The sequence below is a fragment of the Centroberyx affinis genome, unplaced genomic scaffold (assembly GCF_046629955.1).
Source record: "Centroberyx affinis isolate AG114_WGS23_722 - 3 ecotype Tasmania unplaced genomic scaffold, CSIRO-AGI_Caff_v1 ptg002806l_1, whole genome shotgun sequence".
Classification (NCBI taxonomy): domain Eukaryota; kingdom Metazoa; phylum Chordata; class Actinopteri; order Beryciformes; family Berycidae; genus Centroberyx; species Centroberyx affinis.
Window position 1 is genome coordinate 38,781 of NW_027280952.1, and position 18,844 is coordinate 57,624.

Here is an 18,844-nt window from a genome sequence, read left to right on the forward strand (position 1 = left end):
GCCAAGTCCAAAATAAAAGAAAACAAAACAAAACAAAGGAAAAGAAAAGATTAATGACAATTGATATCTTTTTGAAATAATAATATTAGGGGTAGAGTGGGCTTTCCCAACCCATGGTCGTAGGTCCACTGTCTAAATTCCAAGAAAACTAGGAATGAGAGTGGCTAAGGAAAAGTTGCTTTTACACTCATACAATATTCATCAACAATGTCAGGAAAACATCAGTTTTATATTTTGGGGTAAAACCCCCTTTTCCAACAGAGGTTGGAAAGCCCTGAGGTAGTGCAGAGGGACAGAATTGCAGTGAGCACACACTTCCTGATGGAGCTGCTCCTGCGAAGAATAAAAATACACACCTAGCAAGCTAGCTAGACGAGTTGTCAAAAAGTTATGTCTGTCTGTCAAGTGGGTAGAGAAAGACTCTTTTGGATAATGGACGTTGTTTTTAAATTTTCTGTACATGAATAGTAGAAAGTTGCTCCATGTCCAGAGAGCCGGCGCTGGTGATCAGTCAACTGCGAAGGGTTGGATTGATGAAGCTAGTAAGTCTCGGCTAGCTGACGTTAGCAACCAGGCCAGCCAGCTAACGTAAGCTGGCTAGCTACGTTAATATACTCTAGGCCTCGAGTAGATTTTTATTTGCGTTCGTGATATGGTAACGTTAGACTGCTTTAGAGTGTGGCCAATGCTTGTCCACAATGATGCTGTGTAACTTAGCTCGACTTATGTCACAAGCTAACTTTTAGCAGACATGTTTTTTCTGTGGCAAGCGCAACAACAGTAGCTACAGTTAGCTTAGCTACGCGGTTAGCCACTTAGCTAACTTCACCATATCAGCTGAGTGAAGGCTATGCTAGCTTCTACGGTAGTTTGACAGTTCGTGACAAAATGGCACAACTAACCATACTGCTACGTTTTCAAAGTATTCGCATGTTGGTTAGCTAACGTTATGTCATTGAGTAACGATAGTTGTGTGACTGTGCCACTACTTTAATGCAAGTCTTTTCTAGCAAGTGGTGGTCTGCGCCTTGTTGTGCTAGCTGTGATTTGACGTGTCTGTTCTTTTTTTTTTTGTCTGTACTTTAAATGTTTGCCTTTAGTAAGTTACTAGCTGACGTTAGCTAGTAATGTCTCTAACGTTACCATCCGCCGAAATGCTCGAAACACCTCCTGGATATCCCTTTGAAGAAATCGATTATGTGGACATTGAAGTTGAGGAGGTAAGTTGTTTGTTGTTGTACTCTCTCCATATCTTCTGACATTGACAGAAATCAGTAACGTTAAATGATCTACAATCCATTACTTTTCAAAAGGTAAAAAAGTTGTTGCAGTGTTGGGGGATGAAAGTCTTATATCTACTAATCAACTTTAATGTTAACTTTTCATTTTCAGGTGGTGGGGAGAGGAGCTTTTGGGGTTGTTTGCAAAGCCAAATGGAAAGGCAAAGATGTTGCAATCAAGACCATTGAGAGTGAATCAGAAAGGAAAGCCTTCATTGTTGAGGTATTGTGGTTATTGTTGTCCTTAGAATGGGGCCAGTTGGTTATTGTTACAAAATGTTTAGTTGGACATAGAAAAGACCTCCATGTTTGTTTCATTCACATTAGTGCCATCTTCTCATTAGTAGTGCAAATTATCTTGACTGAAGGATTGGGTGTCATAGCATTTGGATACTTAACGTATGCAGATGGAATTGTTCTTAATGTATCTTCTCTGTCTTTAGCTGCGGCAGCTTTCACGAGTGAATCACCCCAACATTGTGAAGTTGTATGGCTCTTGCAATAATCCAGTAAGTTAACAGTGCTGATATTATTGTGGCTGTTTACCTAAACAATTCTGGTAATAGGTTGTTCTCTCTAACTACACTCTGCTACATTGATAATCTGATTTAGCAGTGATGATGTTTTATCTATTTGTTGCATCCTTTGGAAAGACTTTCTTCTTAATGTTTTTCTCCCCACTCAGGTCTGCCTGGTGATGGAATATGCTGAAGGCGGTTCATTGTACAATGGTGGGTCTACATGTTGTTGTACCAAAGAACATGACTGTTGTACAGCATTTGTGCCTACAAAGCCATTTGTGAAACAAAAAACATAATCTTGCACAGACATGAGAATCAGCCCTGTTCAGTTGACTTTCCCCTGTTTGCATGTTCCTTCTTTTGTCCAATCCTTTATTATCCAGTCCTTGCACAGTGACATGCAGTACAGCCTTGCTTGTCCCTGCCTTAGACATACAAATGGAACTGGTTACTCATGGGGCGTAATGAACAACAACAGCTCTGCAAAAATCTCTTTTTATTAAAGATATGTACCAACTTTTTGGCAAAAACTCTATTTGATCAATGAACATTTGTGCAAGGAGAAGATTGGTATCAGTTTCACTTCTGCGTGTCTGGTAATTATCAATTTGCCATGACGCAACACTGTAGCACATTGTGTTTATTTGGCGGATAGTGCAAGCTAGTGTAGCATCATCCCAAAACTGTTATCATATGTACAGTAGCCTAAGTAGTGGATACACAGGTGAAAGTGATACCTCATATTGCACGATAGTAAGTTTATCCAAGTTGAGCACAATTGCCACAAAGTTGGCATATTTATCATTCGCAGTGCTTTAAATTTTGTTGTTTATGCATGCAATTAGAGGCATTCCAACTGTAAATGAAGCCATGCGGGTAATTTTGTAGTATGTGTGTGTTCATACTTTGAAGAGGCCTTGCATTGATATTTAAATATATCTCAGTTTTCTGAACGCTTTGCTGGTTCAAACATCCTCTATTCCCTCCCAGTTTGGATTGGCAAGTTTTCGCTGTACCTGCACATCATCCCAGAATAAGGAACATTGTGCTTTAGACTTCACAATTACATTTCCTCCTTCCTTACTGAATCTCTATCAAAGTTACTCATGGGAACTATGTTACCATAACTTTGATGTTATTCAGTTCAGCTGTGAATACTATTTTTGAACGATGTATTCTGAGCTTGCCCCTAGAATTTATCTTGTTAATGAATAGATAGCGAGAATGTAGTCAAACGTAGATTTGTGTATGTGGGCGTTTTAGCGTGTACGTGTGACAGTATGACTGTGTCGTAAAACACTACAGGGCCTAAGTTTCTGTTTGGTTCCTTTTGGAAGTTTGTAATTGTTATGTGTTTCTGGCGATGTCTGTGGTTGTGGTCGTGACTGTGCTCTCTTGTCCACAGTGCTGCATGGTGCTGAACCCCTCCCCTATTACACTGCCTCCCATGCCATGAGCTGGTGTTTACAGTGTTCCCAGGGTGTGGCCTATCTCCATGGCATGAAACCAAAGGCTCTCATTCACAGGGACCTCAAGCCACCCAAGTATGCTCCTCCTCACCTCTCACTCTCTTGTCTCCTGTTTGACTGTGCCGACAAAGTGCCTTGTGCTGCCCTTTTTAATTTCAGTTGCCAATATGTGATTTAGCTTGTTGCACAGCACGTAACATACTTTTGATTTGGTCAGGCTATGTAATGTTGTGAACCAATACTGCACAGGTTTCTCTTGAGTCACACAGCAATCCTTTGGAGCGTGGTTTCTAGTCTACTGTGCCTCCTGTTCCATTTCTGTATGTTCCATGTTGACAAGTGAGGAAGGCTGTTTTACATAGTGGTACTGATGGATTCAGACCCCAGAGGTTGTTTATTGGGCTCTGGTGGAAAGAAAGCCCCTGGCAAGACTCTCTGTGAATAACCAGCTGGTCCATTTCCTAGGGAACTGTCGTGGAGTTTCTAGGAATAACCAGGTCATGCAATGTGACAAGTTGTCAGCTCTGGATTATTGTACTTATATTTTTTTGTATATTTGATTTTTTTTTCTTTCCCAGAGTTGTTTTTCTAGCCTATGCTTTCACTTCCATTGCTTGTGATGATATCCAATTTAAAGGCTAATACATACTGCTACTTGAGATACATAGATACCATAAAATTACAAGATTAAGTTAGATACCATGAAATTACAAGATTAAGTAAATATAGTCAATCAGAGAAGCTAATTGGGTTCCTATTCCTTTTCACATAAACTACAATTGCTAGTGTCTGAGGTTGGTGAGGGTTTGGGTATGCAAGATACATAAAGCTTACTTGTTAAATTTGAAAGTTGTGATACTTTCCATAGCATAAAAGGAAAGGATAATCCTGTTGTCACTGGAGAACCCAAGGAAGGGCTTTTGTTTTGGGGTTTTTTTTGTTTACTTGACATCAAAATTGTAGTATCAATTGCAAAGCTTCCAGTACATTTCTGTAAATTCATATTAAGTTCAAAGGTTTTGAAACATCAGCTTTTGTTTCTGGGATATCACTTAAACTTCCAACACACTAAAGTGATATGGTAGCCTATGTAGTTGTTGGCATAGCACTGTGTATTTATTCCACAAGCAAGTCAGGGAGGTGCTATTGTTTTATTCACCCTTTCAAGTTCAAAGAGTTGTCAGCCTATAATGGGATTTATTTTTTTTGCTTTCTTTGTTTCAGTCTCCTTCTAGTGGCAGGCGGCACCGTGCTGAAGATATGTGACTTTGGAACAGCATGCGACATTCAGACCCACATGACCAACAACAAAGGAAGTGCAGCATGGATGGCCCCAGAGGTATTTGAAGGCAAGTATGAGTGGCATCTCAAGTATTTGCAGTGCTTCGTTACCTGTCCTTGTCAGTTTTTATTTATTTATTTATTTATTAAACTGAAAAGCCAATATATGCATCCTATTATTGCTTATTTTACAGTCGTTTTCATAGAACCACCTCAACCAATAAAACTTCTAACCCATATGTGCTCTTTCTAACACCCAACTTTGCTTTGTCACCTTTCACCTTAATTGCAGCTTAGCTCTCCCAGCATTGGGACATTAATTCTTGATTCAGCATCCGCCTTACTCTCCTGCCTTATTGATGGTACTCTCCCAAGCCTAGTGAGAAGATGAATGGAGTGATGCTAGTGGCTTTATTTCCCTCGAGAGACCACAGTGTAGAATTTGTGTTCTCATTCAGCCAGTAGCCTAATGTATTTATACATTATGAGACGTGTTCTTGGCGAGGGGGATCAGGAGGAAAGATGAATTAAGCGGTAGTCATTATCTTGTTTTTGGAGGGGAGTTACAAGACTCCTGTGCAATTAAACAACTCACATTTGCCCCTGCAATGAGCTCCTTACAACTAATTTGCATCAGTGTGAAATGCTATCAGAATGCCTCAGCGCAGCAACTTTAAAATAGGTGTGTGATGTGCACTTTAATTTTGCAATAATAGGCACAGTAATTAAGCAACTCAGGAGCCATTCCTTGGTAAAATTGCTCCCTTATTTTCATCCTCCTCCCCTCTGAAAGTGTAGATGAGATAAAAGCTCCTGTGCTTTCCCAGGCACATCCCCGCTATCATCTCAAAGGCGCTACAGAGAATTACTTTCATCAGTCAATCAGCTATGTCAAACTGAGCTTTTTTTCTCCGTTTGAAAGGACCTAAGTGTTGCTATGGGTTCCTCTGTACTTCCAGGCAGCAATTACAGTGAGAAGTGTGATGTGTTCAGCTGGGGGATCATTCTCTGGGAGGTGATCACTCGCAGGAAGCCCTTTGATGAAATTGGAGGACCAGCCTTTCGCATTATGTGGGCTGTGCACAACGGTGAGTCTGGGACGGTGGGTGGTGGGGGGCCAAGGAGCAAAAGATTGGGTGGTGGGGGCACGAATCCCGTGTCTATATGTCAATCACTATGGACCTTCAAAGCCGGCTGCCCAGCTAGGCCTGCTGGGAGACTAAATGAGTTAAGAGCCTGGAAGAAGAGAGCAACTAAAAGACATGTTCACCTGTGTAGCGCTCCCTGCAGTTTCTTCCAATACAGAGACGGATGGAGGAGAATACTAATGGGACACTAATAATACCTGGGGACATAGGTTTAATATGCTGCACTACTGAATCTGTCTCCCTGACTCATTACTGGTTCTAGCACCAGGAGACCTGGGATTTAGCATACATTAGCCATACTTTATTTCCTTGCAAGTCTGATGTGATGCCCAAAGTTATCAGTTCCAGTTGCTTTGATTGTGCGTCATTGGTTGTGTGTTTATTTGTGCTAATGTTCAGGCACAAGACCACCTTTAATCAAAAACCTGCCCAAGCCCATTGAGAGCCTGATGACGCGCTGCTGGTCTAAAGACCCTTCACAGCGGCCTTCCATGGAGGAGATAGTGAAGATCATGACTCATCTAATGAGGGTAATCCTTCCTCACACACACACAATCTACCCTCTCAATAAGGGGTTCATTAAAATGGGGTGAATAAATAAAGCGATCAAAATTGTTAAAGCCCAGAGAGTAGAATGTAAAGTGAATTGGAACTGAATGAAATCAGGAAAATGATAAAAGTCATAGTCATGTTTTAATGCAACATCATATAGTGATATTACCCTTAGAGTTGGGAACCAAGAACCAATTTGAATTTATACAATTACAATTTCACATTTGGCAGACGCTTTTATCCAAAGCGACTTACACATGAGATTTGCATACAACACAAGCAAGTTTCTAGATAGGATTGATAAACATGATAGACATATGATTCTGCTTATCATTACCTATTCAATGCGCTCATCATATAGCTGCTTTGAGCAGCATCAAGCCGGGTGCACACTTCACGACTTCAGCTGTCCCGGACAAGTTTCTTTTTGAGGTCTGAGACAAAATCCCTGTGTCAGAGTTAATTTGGTGCATGCGGCCGTCACCAAAGCTCATTAAGTTTGAGGTTAAAAGAGGCAGTCTGACCCAGTCTTTGAGCTGTCTTAGACATCCAGAGGTTTTGAAACACGTTTGATTTGTCTCCAATACTCTTCTAGTACGGGTTATGTAAAGACAATTTTTGAGTACGGTGAGCAGCTGTAGCCAATGAGATCTTGTTCGGAAACCAGGACTTTATTTTCTGGGTTTTATAATTTACCTCCAATTCTCTCTGCAGAACAGACAATGCTGCCCACATCTCCCCCACCATTCTTTCCTTCAAATTTGGCATCTAGACCTCTTACTTTTTTCTTTTTGTACACACATAATGAGTGCTGTGAGCTGCTCTTCCTTCTCAACCTCCATTACAGCACAATCAGGTGGAAAACAAAGTCACCTTTTGCATTTGTTTTCACGAGGCAGCGGGGTATCGAGATCGCTCACAACAAAATCCTAGTGAAGAATCTTACTGTGCGACCCCCCTCTGTGCCACATTGTTTAGTGTGCCACCACTACATCAGTGAGACACGAAACTACAGGAAAGAAGGTCAATTAATGTGAGCAGTACAGAGATCATGTAGTATGTGCCCGGCTTAATGTAGCTCTCTAGGACTGTTTGATGAACTTGACTTGCATCGTTCGTTACACTGTTACAACTGATTATCATATAGCCTAGCTCCACATTGCTCTACTTTACAAAGCTAGATGAAGGCATGGCTGACTGCAAATTAACTAATAAACACTTAATTAAGCCAAGTTTGGCTTGGCTTAATGAGGGTGGAAGGTGACATTTCTCAGTGCACAAAATTGCTAGTTAAATATAATTTACTAATTAAAGTAATTATAATATTAATTCTAATGCTAATACAAACATGGTTGTTATTTGTAGCAACATTTTATTTCTCACTATTTATTCCTGAACATTTTTTTTCCTTACACAAATTACCATGATGAGAATCATTAAGGAATGAAAAGGATCAGCAAATTGGAAGTGGGGCTGATAAAATCCAAACACTTCCCAACCATACTTACCTTTCCTTTCAATCTGTTTTTCCAGTATTTCCCAGGATCTGATGAACCCTTGCAATATCCATACCAGTATTCAGATGAGGGACAGAGCAACTCTGCAACTAGTACAGGTACAGTGGTCTACTCTGAAATCTTGGGATGCACTGGTACTCATACCTGATATTGGACCAATACCAGGAAGGTTAGGGTATTGGCATCTGACATCAGATGTCAAAGTAAAGTGACTATCAACACATAGAAGAATGTTAGAGCTCTCAAATTGAGAAAAATGCATTATATCTCAAATCCTTTTATCCAGTGACCACATACTGGTACTAAAGCCCTGAGTCTAGTGATTGGTGTTTATTACCTCAGGACCCCAGGAATGTTATCCTGTCTGGAACCATGTCAATGATTTTCTCTGGCTGAAAGTATCTATGGTATTTTGACTTAACGCAGACGTCCTTATGCAGTTTTAATCGCATCGGGATCAACATCTGGTGTTTCACACAATTACCGACTTGTGCACCTGGCGTCTGTATTACAAGACCCATATAACCAGTGGTGGGGCTTTACAACAATATGGAGCCACTTGAAGAGAGTTTTGCTGTACTGTGGCTGACACTGTGACACATTCACACGGGTGTGTCTCTGAATTGCCACGGTCGGCCAGTAAATTATTTTACTGTCCAGATGACGGACTGAAATTACTGCTGTGTATGGGCAAAAATCAAATAAATGACCTCTCCTGGTAATACTAATGCCGCCCAGAGAGGATATAAGTCTATATTGTTGAGTAAAAGTAAAGGAGTGGCACTGTATGAGCGAATACTCTCTGAAACTGTATCAGGTGTGAAAAAGTGGTATCAGTGCATCCCTAATTTGAAGAGCATCTGTTGCTCTAATTATTTTCAGTGTGTCTTTCAAACATGTAACATTGTTCAGATAAACTGGAAAACTTGTCTCCCGGTCTCCTAGGTTCATATGTGGACTACACTTGCACCAGCACAAGCAACAAAAGCGACGCAAACATGGAGCACAGTGACTCTCAAGGGAGCAATGACACTATCAAGATAACGCCTCAGTTTGCACCACACTTCAAGCCAAAGGTAAAACCAAACTCCTACCTCCCCTCATTTCCATCATTTTTTTTTTGTTGTAATAATAGATGCACTACCACTCAAAAGTTTGGACACACCACATTCTTCTGTAGTTTTACTAGTTCCCACATTTTAGAATAATAGTAAATACATGAAAACTACGAAATAACACAAATGGAATTATGCAGTGACCAAAAAAGTGTTAAACAAATCAAAACTATCTTATATTTTAGATTCTTTAAAGTTGATGGAAAGGCAAAAGCTTTGGAAAGAAATTCATACACAGGCATCGACTTCACTATTTATATTTGTCTAAAAAACAAATTTCTAGCATTTAAGCATAAGCCTTTGGATCAAAATGGCTTTAAGATGATGAAAAACATAGTACATTCAATCAGGTATGTCCAAACTTTTGACTGGTAGTGTATAGATTAAGTTATGTGTAAAATCATAGATGCATTTATCAGAAAGAGTTGTGGTAGTGACAGATTTGGTTGTGTTTTTTATGTTTGCTCTTTCAGGGAGACCCGTTGAGGACTCTGCCTCTCTCCAGAGGGGGCAGCGTTGAGAGCCTGTCTGCACGAACGCAGTGCCTGGCGTCCTCTGACAGCAAAAGAATGAGTGCTGACCTGTCAGAGTTGGAGCCCAAGATGCCATTTGCACCTGCAGGTAATGTCAGAAACTACACAGCACCAAGCAAAACATGGAACCCGGCGAGATGAGCTTATCAAGGCACACTGGCATGACCTTTTGATTTTAAACCGTATGAATTCCCTGTTTTACATGAAACGTTACATAGGAAAGGCATGTAGTAGCATTGTTTCAGTTAATGAGGTGGGTCTCGTTTGAATGAGGCCTTTCCAAGTCCACGAGAAGCTGCTGTCCTGGCTCCCAAGTCAAGTTCCGTTTCATCTGCTTTCATCACATTGAGGTGAAGATTAATTTCTCATACAAACGCATCCATATGCCCCTGAATACTGAGGCCCTGTCAAACCCGGCTGTCAGTCATCTCCCCTCCGTCAAAGGCTCAAACAGAATGCAGCATACTCACCGGCCCTGTCATGTCTAAATTAAACCTTAGAAGCTCTCTATATACCGTTTTGATTTGAAGAGCGAGTGTATGTCAGGGTTTTATCCTGTGGACTCCCTTTTATTTTTTCAGACTTTAATGAATAGAGTCATTTCAAAGGTTCATCCATCCTGAGTTCCTGTAATGTGAGCATCAACACCCCTGGGAGTTCTGTCCTTAGTTTGCCTTGTTGAGGTTTTTGTCCAAACAGCATTCGAGCTGAATGGCCGCTACTGTCTGTGCTGAGAAATTCAATGCAGTGCCTGCCAGCAGCTGCCCTGCTCCACGGTGCCCCTCCACAGCCTCTGGAATGGACAGGGTGCATGCTGCCCTTGCATGTACAATGTACGCTCTTGCATGTGTGTGTTGGCCCAGAGGGACACGAGGAAGTGACTCTCGGTACATTTCCAGTCCAGCTCTGGGCACCCGTCTTGTCTTAGTCTGCATGCTTGTGTACGCAGCTGTGTGTGTGTGTATGTGTATTTTTGCAGCACGCCCCCAGTATAAACGAGGCCACCGTAAAACGGCATCATTCGGCACCATTCTGGATGTCCCCAAGATCGTCGTCACAGGTATCAGTGGACCGCTGGGCCTCCTGGTGCCCGGGTGGCGCTGGCTTGGCTGAACCCACGGGTTGCTCTGCTCTGACATGGCCCTCTCCTGTTTGTCACTCCATGGGATACTCCTCACAGGGGGCACAGTATATCCCTGCTGAAGCACTTTTTCAAATCAGTCCTCATTCCCATTAAGCTTGTTATTTTGCAAAAGTCTCAGGCCAATTTCCTGTCTGATCAACAAAATCCATAATTGAAAATTTAATTGAAATGAAATTCACTGGAGTAATGATTATAATAACTGTGCTCGTCCTGGAGTAACACACATCAGAGTGTTCGTCTTATTTTTCTGTCTTTTGTATTTTGTTGGACCGAAGCGGAACATGAGTTAACATGGGAGCTTTCTCATCTGCGGTCACCTCTTACACCCTAAATGCTGGTCCCAAATATTCAGAAGGCATAACTAAGCTTCCCCAAAGATTCATGAAGACTTTTTGTCACCAGTGTCAAAAACAACAAAGTGTTTGTCGGACTTCAGTAAATCCAATCAGCATATTGCATCAGATTGGGTGACACAGATGAGATAAGATTCATAACTCATGGCCCCGTTCTCTCAGTCATCTTTCTGGCTTGGCTGCAGATCATGGGAGCGGGAGTAAATCAGCACCCCAGCACTCTGCATTTGAGCTTGTCCTTGCCTTTCATGCATAGAGGACATTGTGAAAGCTTGGCTAATTTTTTTTTATTTTTTTGCCCCTCTCGCTCTCTTTACATCCATTAACTTTGAAAAAGTCATTTTGATTAATTTCTCTCACATTGAGGGTCAGAGCTATTATTACAAGCAGAGATAGGGATGAAAGAAATGGGGACAGTACTGGATGTCAAAAAAGGCTTCTATTTTGGAGCTGTATGAGACACGTTGAATGAGTGGCTAATTAAATCCAGTGACTAAGGGAGTCAGCTGATGCACGTTGTTATTAAAGGTAGGACACTGTTATCACTGCATGTGCACACCTGTACGTCAGTCATTTCCCCCAGCACATGAATCCCCAGGCTCCATGCAGTTATGATTTAGAATTAATGGCTGGATGTTCTGATTTGGCATTCAAATTGCATAATAGTTTTATGTAACAGTAGACTGACTTTATTCCAAGTGCGTGTGTGGGACAGCTACCAAAAATCTGTTTGTGACAAATGCCTGTTTTTAATAGTACCAATTTAAATTTAATTCAATACAGAAAATGAGGTCTGTGTTACATGAGAAACAAATGATGGATGCAGCATAGGGTTTCACTTGACAGATGCGGAGAGTGGAAATCCAACGCTTGTTTGGTGATTTGTTTTGGAGTGCTTATTGTTTGTTTACGTGTACCTTGTGTGTTGCCTCTCCATTGTGCCATGGATAGAGCCTGTAGTCAGCCTGCAGTTAGCTAGTATCAGCAAAACCAGGGTTCCTTCTCTGGTTTAAAGTCTGAACAAGTGTGATAAATGAACTTGATCAGTCCCAGGCCTTGCAAAGTTTGGGAGTTGCAGTCAAACAGTCTGGAATAGTGTGGAAAAACATTGTGCAGTCCAGAAATACTTGACTTAATGATAAACTCACTGTCATTTTGCATAATTGCACATCACTGCTGTCATATGAAAGCATAGTAACTCCAATTTGAGTGATTTTCATGTTTTTGCTTTAATTGATATATTATGTGGTCTTCTATGACTTGGAAAAAAAAGCCTACCATCCTTGGGCTTCTAAAACCCTAAATGCATGGTGGTCAAGCTGAAAACAAGGCTGCTTTTCTTAGCTCCTGAAAAAGTTCACATTTTGGAAATACCAGGTTTTCACCCGACGGCAGTGGTAGGCCATATGATTGCCACCATCAGTGAAGATCAAATTGAACACTGACCACAATCTAATCTTCAAACTCTGTAAAGAAATTACATTTTTTGAACCCAGTAAACTATATTGCTTTACGTTGAACCTACTTGGAATATAATGGAGAGAAATCCTCATTCACTACCACTGTAGTTACACTCATTCATATGCTTTAGTGGTGGTCGGTGAGATAGACAGTAATAACCGTGTGGCGGTTATGAGGACCACAATGCTGTCATATGTGGATAATTCACAACAGCTGTCACAACTTTGTTTTTGGACAGCAAGATGTGACCGCGAAGACACTGCTGCAGTTCTTTCAAAGGAGATAGAGCTGGTAATATCTTTTGACTGCGGGATAGCTGGAATATATGCAGTTATTCCGCGGACGCCGGCGAGGCTAGCTTCGACCTCGTGTTTACCTCGGCAGGAGATGAATGAGCGACGGCTAGGGAGGGTAGCGCCTGCCGCTGCCGCCAGCGACCCCCTGCCCACCGGCCTTGTCTGAGGCCTTGCCCTGCGCTGCGTGAACCCCTAAATAGTTCCCAGCATCGCCACCTGCCCCCCCCCCCCCCAACCCAAACAAGCCAGTCTGCGCAAACACATGTCACACAAGCAGGCTCAGCTATTCATATGGTAGGACTGGTCTGCGGTGCTGTGTTTGTGTGTGTGTGTGTGTGTGTGTGTGTGTGTGTGAGAGGTTGTTGTGCAGTGTTAATGGGGTGGGAGTGGGAGGTGTTTGTGCTATGGTCACGTTACAACCGTGCCAGAGCGCATGTTGACAGGCCAGGGCGCAGGGGGTTAAATCTGTGCAGCTGTCCCTGTGTGGCTCTGTGGATCTGGATCTCCCTCGAGCCACAAGCAGACACAGACGCGACTCCCTCCCCCCCACCCCCCCCTCCCCGCAACCTCTTATGGGTCTCATGCTTTCTCCTGTCTGTTTCTTGGTCTGTCTTTCTCCCTCCATCCCATCCACAGCCAGCTGTGAGCCTCAGAGACGTCGATCAGTGCAGGACCTGCCAGGGATCGGCACAGAGTCCAGCCAGGTAAGACACAGTCACAGACAGAAGTAGTCGACAGCAGAAGTTTTGGTGAGCTTGATCTTGTTGAAGCGAGTGAGTGAGTAGAGTGAGTATTGGGACAGGGAGCTGAAATCGGTCTGTTTTGCTGGTGTTATTGTTTCTTTAAACATGGAGGCAAATAAAGACTTCCACTACCAGTCAAAAGTTTGGACACACAAATTTTTCTTTATTTTTACCATTTTTCACATTTTAGAATAATAGTAAAGACATCAAAACTATGAAATAACACAAATGAAAAGTGTTAAACAAATCAAAACTATCTTATATTTTAGATTCTTTAAAGTAGCCACCCTTTGCCTTGATGGAAAGGCAAAGGCTTTGGAAAGAAATTCATACATATTTCAAGCATTTAAGCCATCGTCCAAACTTTTGACCAGTAGTGTATAATCTAAAACTGGCAGTCTATTTTGTATTTTCATGATAGATCCTTCAGGCACAGTAGATTAGTTTCCTCTCCCACCTACAATACTAACTGTTTTAGATCATTGCTTAGCTTTCACTTTTATAAAACTCACACAAAGAAGCATTTTTTTTCTTCTCTTGATGTATGCCGCTATCATCATCCCTCTCCTCCTGTGTGTTTTGGATGTTTTTACTGATGGCGTCTCTCAAAGGATTCGATGCCTTTGTCAAGAGAAAGAATTCCCTCGGGAGAAATGCTATAGAGTATGAGATGCGTTTGATATGTCAACTCAAGGAAGATGAAGACATTATACGTGTTGGGACAGCTCCGCGTCATATACAGCCTTCAAATAAGCCCCTTGGCTAAGAGCTTTCCCGCCTGCTTTCCCAAACATCGGTCTCTATATTTGTCTCACCTCAGCTCTGCGCAGTTAAAAGGTCACTCAGAGTTCATGAAAAAACTTGACTCTTTGTACAAAAATATTGTTGCTGAACAAGGTAGTTTGTTCTGTGCTGCCTGTGGGATCAACATCCCATTCAAAGCGGCGGCACGGTGCGATTGATCATTTATTTTTGTTTCACACTAAGGATGTGCTGTTCCTCTATTGGGTTATTTTGATTGTACGCCCCCTACTGTATTTGATCTAGAGAGACACTCTGAAACATTACAAGTTGATAAAATTCGATTCGAGTCAGATTGATGTAATGTGTGTGTTGTGATGCCGTAGCCTACAAAATAATCCTGTTGCGTTTGGGATTACTTTTATTAGTTTTGACTCGCAGTTTATTTCAACTTGAATCATCTTAACTGCATTAAGATTTGTCCAAATCTAATTCATTATAAAGCATTGTAACTAATAGAGCCAATTAAATCCATCCTAGGTTGAAGCAGATGTAAAATAACAGTTCTACCACAACTTTGCAGATGCGGAAGGAAGGAAGGCAGAAGTGCGTATATGCGTTAATTGGGAGTGTGTTATCTTTGACACCTAATCCATAGGTTATTCTGTGTATTGCTTCCTGTGAGATTCTCCAGCTGTAGAAAGCTGTGTTTTATTATTGAAATGGTTCTGGACCAGGTTGGCACTTTTAAAGCCACATTTGACATTTTCCAACATTTTTTATTTTTCAGTACACTTTTCTGGTGTGACACTGTTAGCTATCGATCTCCAACATTAAGATCAACATCCCTTTGAGTGTGTCTTCATCACTGGCATGTAGGCATTCTTTCCAACTCTCTGTTGATAATTACAAATGAGCAAAATAAAAAAAAAATAAAATGAAAGGTCAGTAAGCCTCAACCTCATTTGCTGCAGAAAATGTGTGAAGACATAAGTACAGGGATCTACTTGTTATACAATATCACAAGGAGACTTAGGGATGTATATTTTGTTTTTGTTTTTTTTCCATTTCAGTTGGACACTTTTTCTGTTTTCCCTGTATTACTTCCTGCGTTTTTGTTCTCCTGACCACATCCTTGTAACTCAAAAAACTCAGCAGCTCTGATTGGCTTCCCAGATGATTGACAGTGTTGCTGTCCACTTGCAGGGGAGCAGGAACAGCAGCAGGTCCTCCAGTCCCAGTGTGAGGATGATGCCGCCCGATAAGACGAGCAGCAGAGGGTACTTCTCCCCAGATGACCCCACAGGTAGACAGCTGCTTCACTCACATCACCGTTTTCGATAAATTCAACCATTACGACAAAATCACACTAGAGAGAATGTGGCGAGAAAACATTAAAATTTGAAATGCATTAGTGGCAGATGTCTGCAATCAGCTTTTTCCCTCTTCCTCTTCATAAAATATTTAAATATGAATATGATTATGATTATGAAAACAGAGACAGACACAGAACCAAGAGGATAGTCTCGAATGACTCATGGATTCACTTTTAATTTTACCATCTGTTGTTTGTTTTTTACTACACCATTAAATCCATTTATTTGTTATTTATTAGCATACACTTTGTTGGGTCTGTTTGCAAAGTGCTGCTAACAAGCTCCCTGGTCGAGAGGAAGGAAGAAGTGAAGGTTGAATTTTACAACTGGATTGATTGATTGAAATCGGCCTCTCCAATCAATTTTGTCACCCTTTTACCACTGTGGCTGTAACGGCAGCGGTGTCATTGTGCACGTTTGTGTAAATCTGTCAAGCAGCACTGCAGACATTACGTAATCTTGATCAGTGATTTAAGGCACTGGTCTGTGGTCAACCCAAGCTGAGGAGGAGGAGGGACAGGGGGCTATTTCTGATGAAAGACTTGTGGTTGCTATTGATAACTGTGGCCTGTGGACATAGCTCACACTGTTCCTGTGCAATCAGGGGAAAAAAAACCAAACACAGCTCTTGCTCTCTCTCCTGCCCAGACACCAACGGCTCAGACAACTCCATTCCCATGGCGTATCTCACCCTGGATCACCAGCTGCAGGTAGGCGATCCATCCAGCTTCCAGCGGCCCCTCTCTCTATCATGGTGGTGTTCATACTTTTCCAGCCAGCCGTCCATATCTATAAATTAGAAGAGAATACACGGCCCAGAAAAATAGGTTTCAATCGGTGCTGGTGTGAAGGAAATCAACTTGAGGGAACAAAAGAAAAATGTATACCGCACACAATATAATGCAACTCCCGTGTTTTATCTGTCTTTGTGTTCATACTTTTACCTTTATTCAATATTCTCCATAACAAGTCCCACATAACAAGTACCTCCATGCAACTGTTGGTGTAGCAAACCAAGCACCATAACTTGTTTGTGTGTTTCATTAAAAACATTTTGAGATATAAGCTGCATTGAATCAGTAAATAAGTATGTTTTGATCGTGTTATAGCACATCGCTTCCCTCTCAAAGATGAATTGAAGGACGTTGTAAATTGCTAGTATCAACTCAATTATGTAGGGATTATCTCTCTACTCAGACTGAAAAAAAATGATGCCATCTAAAAAGTGGAATGTCAGTATAAATACACATAGGCCGCAGCAGTGAGATGTTTGGTGTATTATTATCTGCTCAAACTACGCTTATGATTGATATAAATACATTTTGCAGCGAGGCCTGACTGGATGGCTTCTAAATCAATTAATGGCAACATGCATGGTTATTTCCAGCCCCTCGCTCCTTGTCCCAACTCCAAAGAGTCCATGGCTGTGTTTGAGCAGCACTGCAAAATGGCCCAGGAGTACCTGAAAGTGCAAACGGAGATCGCCTTGCTGATCCAGAGAAAGTAAGTCTAGCTGAACTCCTCACCTCCTACACAGCACGTGATGAAACAGACGTCCGACTAGTTGGGCCGGTCTTCATCTCCTGTAGTTGGGCTGAGGAGGACACTTTGTGCTTGGAAAAAAAGGTTTGGCTTGTGTGTAGAGCTAATTCAATACACTTTAAAGCACACTGCAACCAAGGAAATGTTTCTCATTATGCATGTGCTGTCGTGAGGCCAACAGAATAAACAGGGCCATACCAAGCCAACATCAGATGATAAATGTATTTTAATGTGGGCATGTGAGTGTGCAGAAAGCCACCCAAAGGCAATTACCAAATTTAGCAGACAAATCCAAGGCAACAGCCATTCTAAGCTGTAGAAGAAGAGCATGTTGGAACAACTGTGCTTGACTAAAGAGCTCATATCATATTTATAGACCATGGGGAATCTACCACACAGAATCAGCATTTTCTCTCAAGCTATCCAGTGTTTACTTTTGCAGTGCCTTTTTTCCTATATCAGGCTCATCTGGTCAAGTAGTGCTTGCTTTTCTAACATTCTATGAAAATGGCTTTTGAAAGACTAATTTCCTTTTTCATAATTAGGTGGGAAAATGTAAAGTGGACACAGAAATTGGTATCCAAAACTGCTGGCAATGTTGTTTTCCCAATTCAAACAGGTTGACTTCTGTACAAATAGCCCATTAGTTTGGTCCAGAGAAAATAAAATGTCATAGCTACTGTAACCTTATAATGGTAATTTTATATTGGTTCAAATCACTGAGCTTCTGCGGTTTTGCATGCGTGCAGGAAGGAGCTCATCGCCGAACTGGACCAAGATGAGAAGGACCAGCAGAACACGTCCCGTCTGGTGCAGGAGCACAAAAAGCTGCTGGAGGAGAACAAGAGTCTGTCCACATACTACCAGAAGTGCAAAAAACAGCTGGAGCTGATCCGGGTCCAGCAACAGAAGAGACAGGGAACCTCGTGATCGGGCAAACACCTCTTCACCCCCCCCCCCCCCCCCCCCCCCCCCCCCCCCCTCCAGAGTGCGTCGTCGTTCAGAGACTTATGAACTGGTCCCATGTCCTCTGTCCCGCTCCCGCCCCCACCCTGCTGCCCCAGGTTAACTGTAGTAAGACTTCAAACCCCCTCCTCAGACATGACACTACCCGCTCTCATGCTCTGATGCTCTCATGCACAGACATATTGTTGTTCCCGGTGCCCTGCGTTGTAAAGAGACCTGCATTATACTGTGTTCCTGCATGTTGCGTTGTAGACCCCTTCTGTTGATCAACGGGATAAAAGGACGGCGGGAGATGTGCGCTCAATCAGGCAACGATAGCAAGTCCTACTCCTCCTCTTCCTCCTCCTCCTCTTCTGTACATACATTTGCACATCTTCACAGTATATTCTGTGATAGCAGACCAAACAATCACTGCATCCCATCCTTTTAGCCCCAAACCATGCTGGTGTGCTTTGTACCCTCACAGGGCAAAGGGATGGACTGTTTTTTTTTTTTTTTTTTTTTAATGTTTTATGTTTTTTTGCTGTCGGTGGACTCCTTGGGTCGGGACGTCTCTTGAGCTGTGAGGAACTGCTGTGGCCCGACGGCAGGCCAGTGAGGGAGGGTCGTGTGTTTTTACCTTTTTGCTCTCAGGGCCTCTGGGCTGCCTGGTCAGTGTGTGTGTGTGTGTGTGTGTGTCCGCTCCTCACTGTCCTCCAGTGGATCGATTGGACCTTTTTAAAGTGGCCGAGGGGTCACAAAAACGTCCTCGAGAATGTGAAAACCGAGATGGCTTTTTCGACAAAAAAAAAAAGTGTGACTTATAT

The 18,844-nt window shown here is 42.1% G+C and overlaps 1 protein-coding gene across 2 annotated transcripts; it reads left to right on the forward strand.

Annotated features, from left to right (window-relative positions):
- The first annotated feature begins 342 nt into the window (after window positions 1-342).
- Window positions 343-18,031, forward strand: map3k7 (mitogen-activated protein kinase kinase kinase 7). 2 transcript variants are annotated; one of them, XM_071535985.1, is made up of 18 exons: window positions 343-542; window positions 1,101-1,220; window positions 1,393-1,503; window positions 1,724-1,789; window positions 1,966-2,011; window positions 3,207-3,345; window positions 4,495-4,623; window positions 5,515-5,639; window positions 6,099-6,229; window positions 7,785-7,866; window positions 8,714-8,844; window positions 9,357-9,504; window positions 10,396-10,476; window positions 13,307-13,374; window positions 15,361-15,460; window positions 16,179-16,240; window positions 16,918-17,033; window positions 17,822-18,031. In XM_071535985.1, exons 2-18 carry the CDS (start codon window positions 1,128-1,130, stop codon window positions 18,000-18,002), a joined length of 1,809 nt encoding a protein of 602 aa, XP_071392086.1. In that variant the 5' UTR covers window positions 343-542; window positions 1,101-1,127; the 3' UTR covers window positions 18,003-18,031. The 2 variants fall into 2 exon arrangements, with proteins under 2 accessions (XP_071392086.1, XP_071392087.1); XM_071535986.1 differs by lacking the exon at window positions 10,396-10,476.
- The last annotated feature ends 813 nt before the right edge of the window (window positions 18,032-18,844 follow it).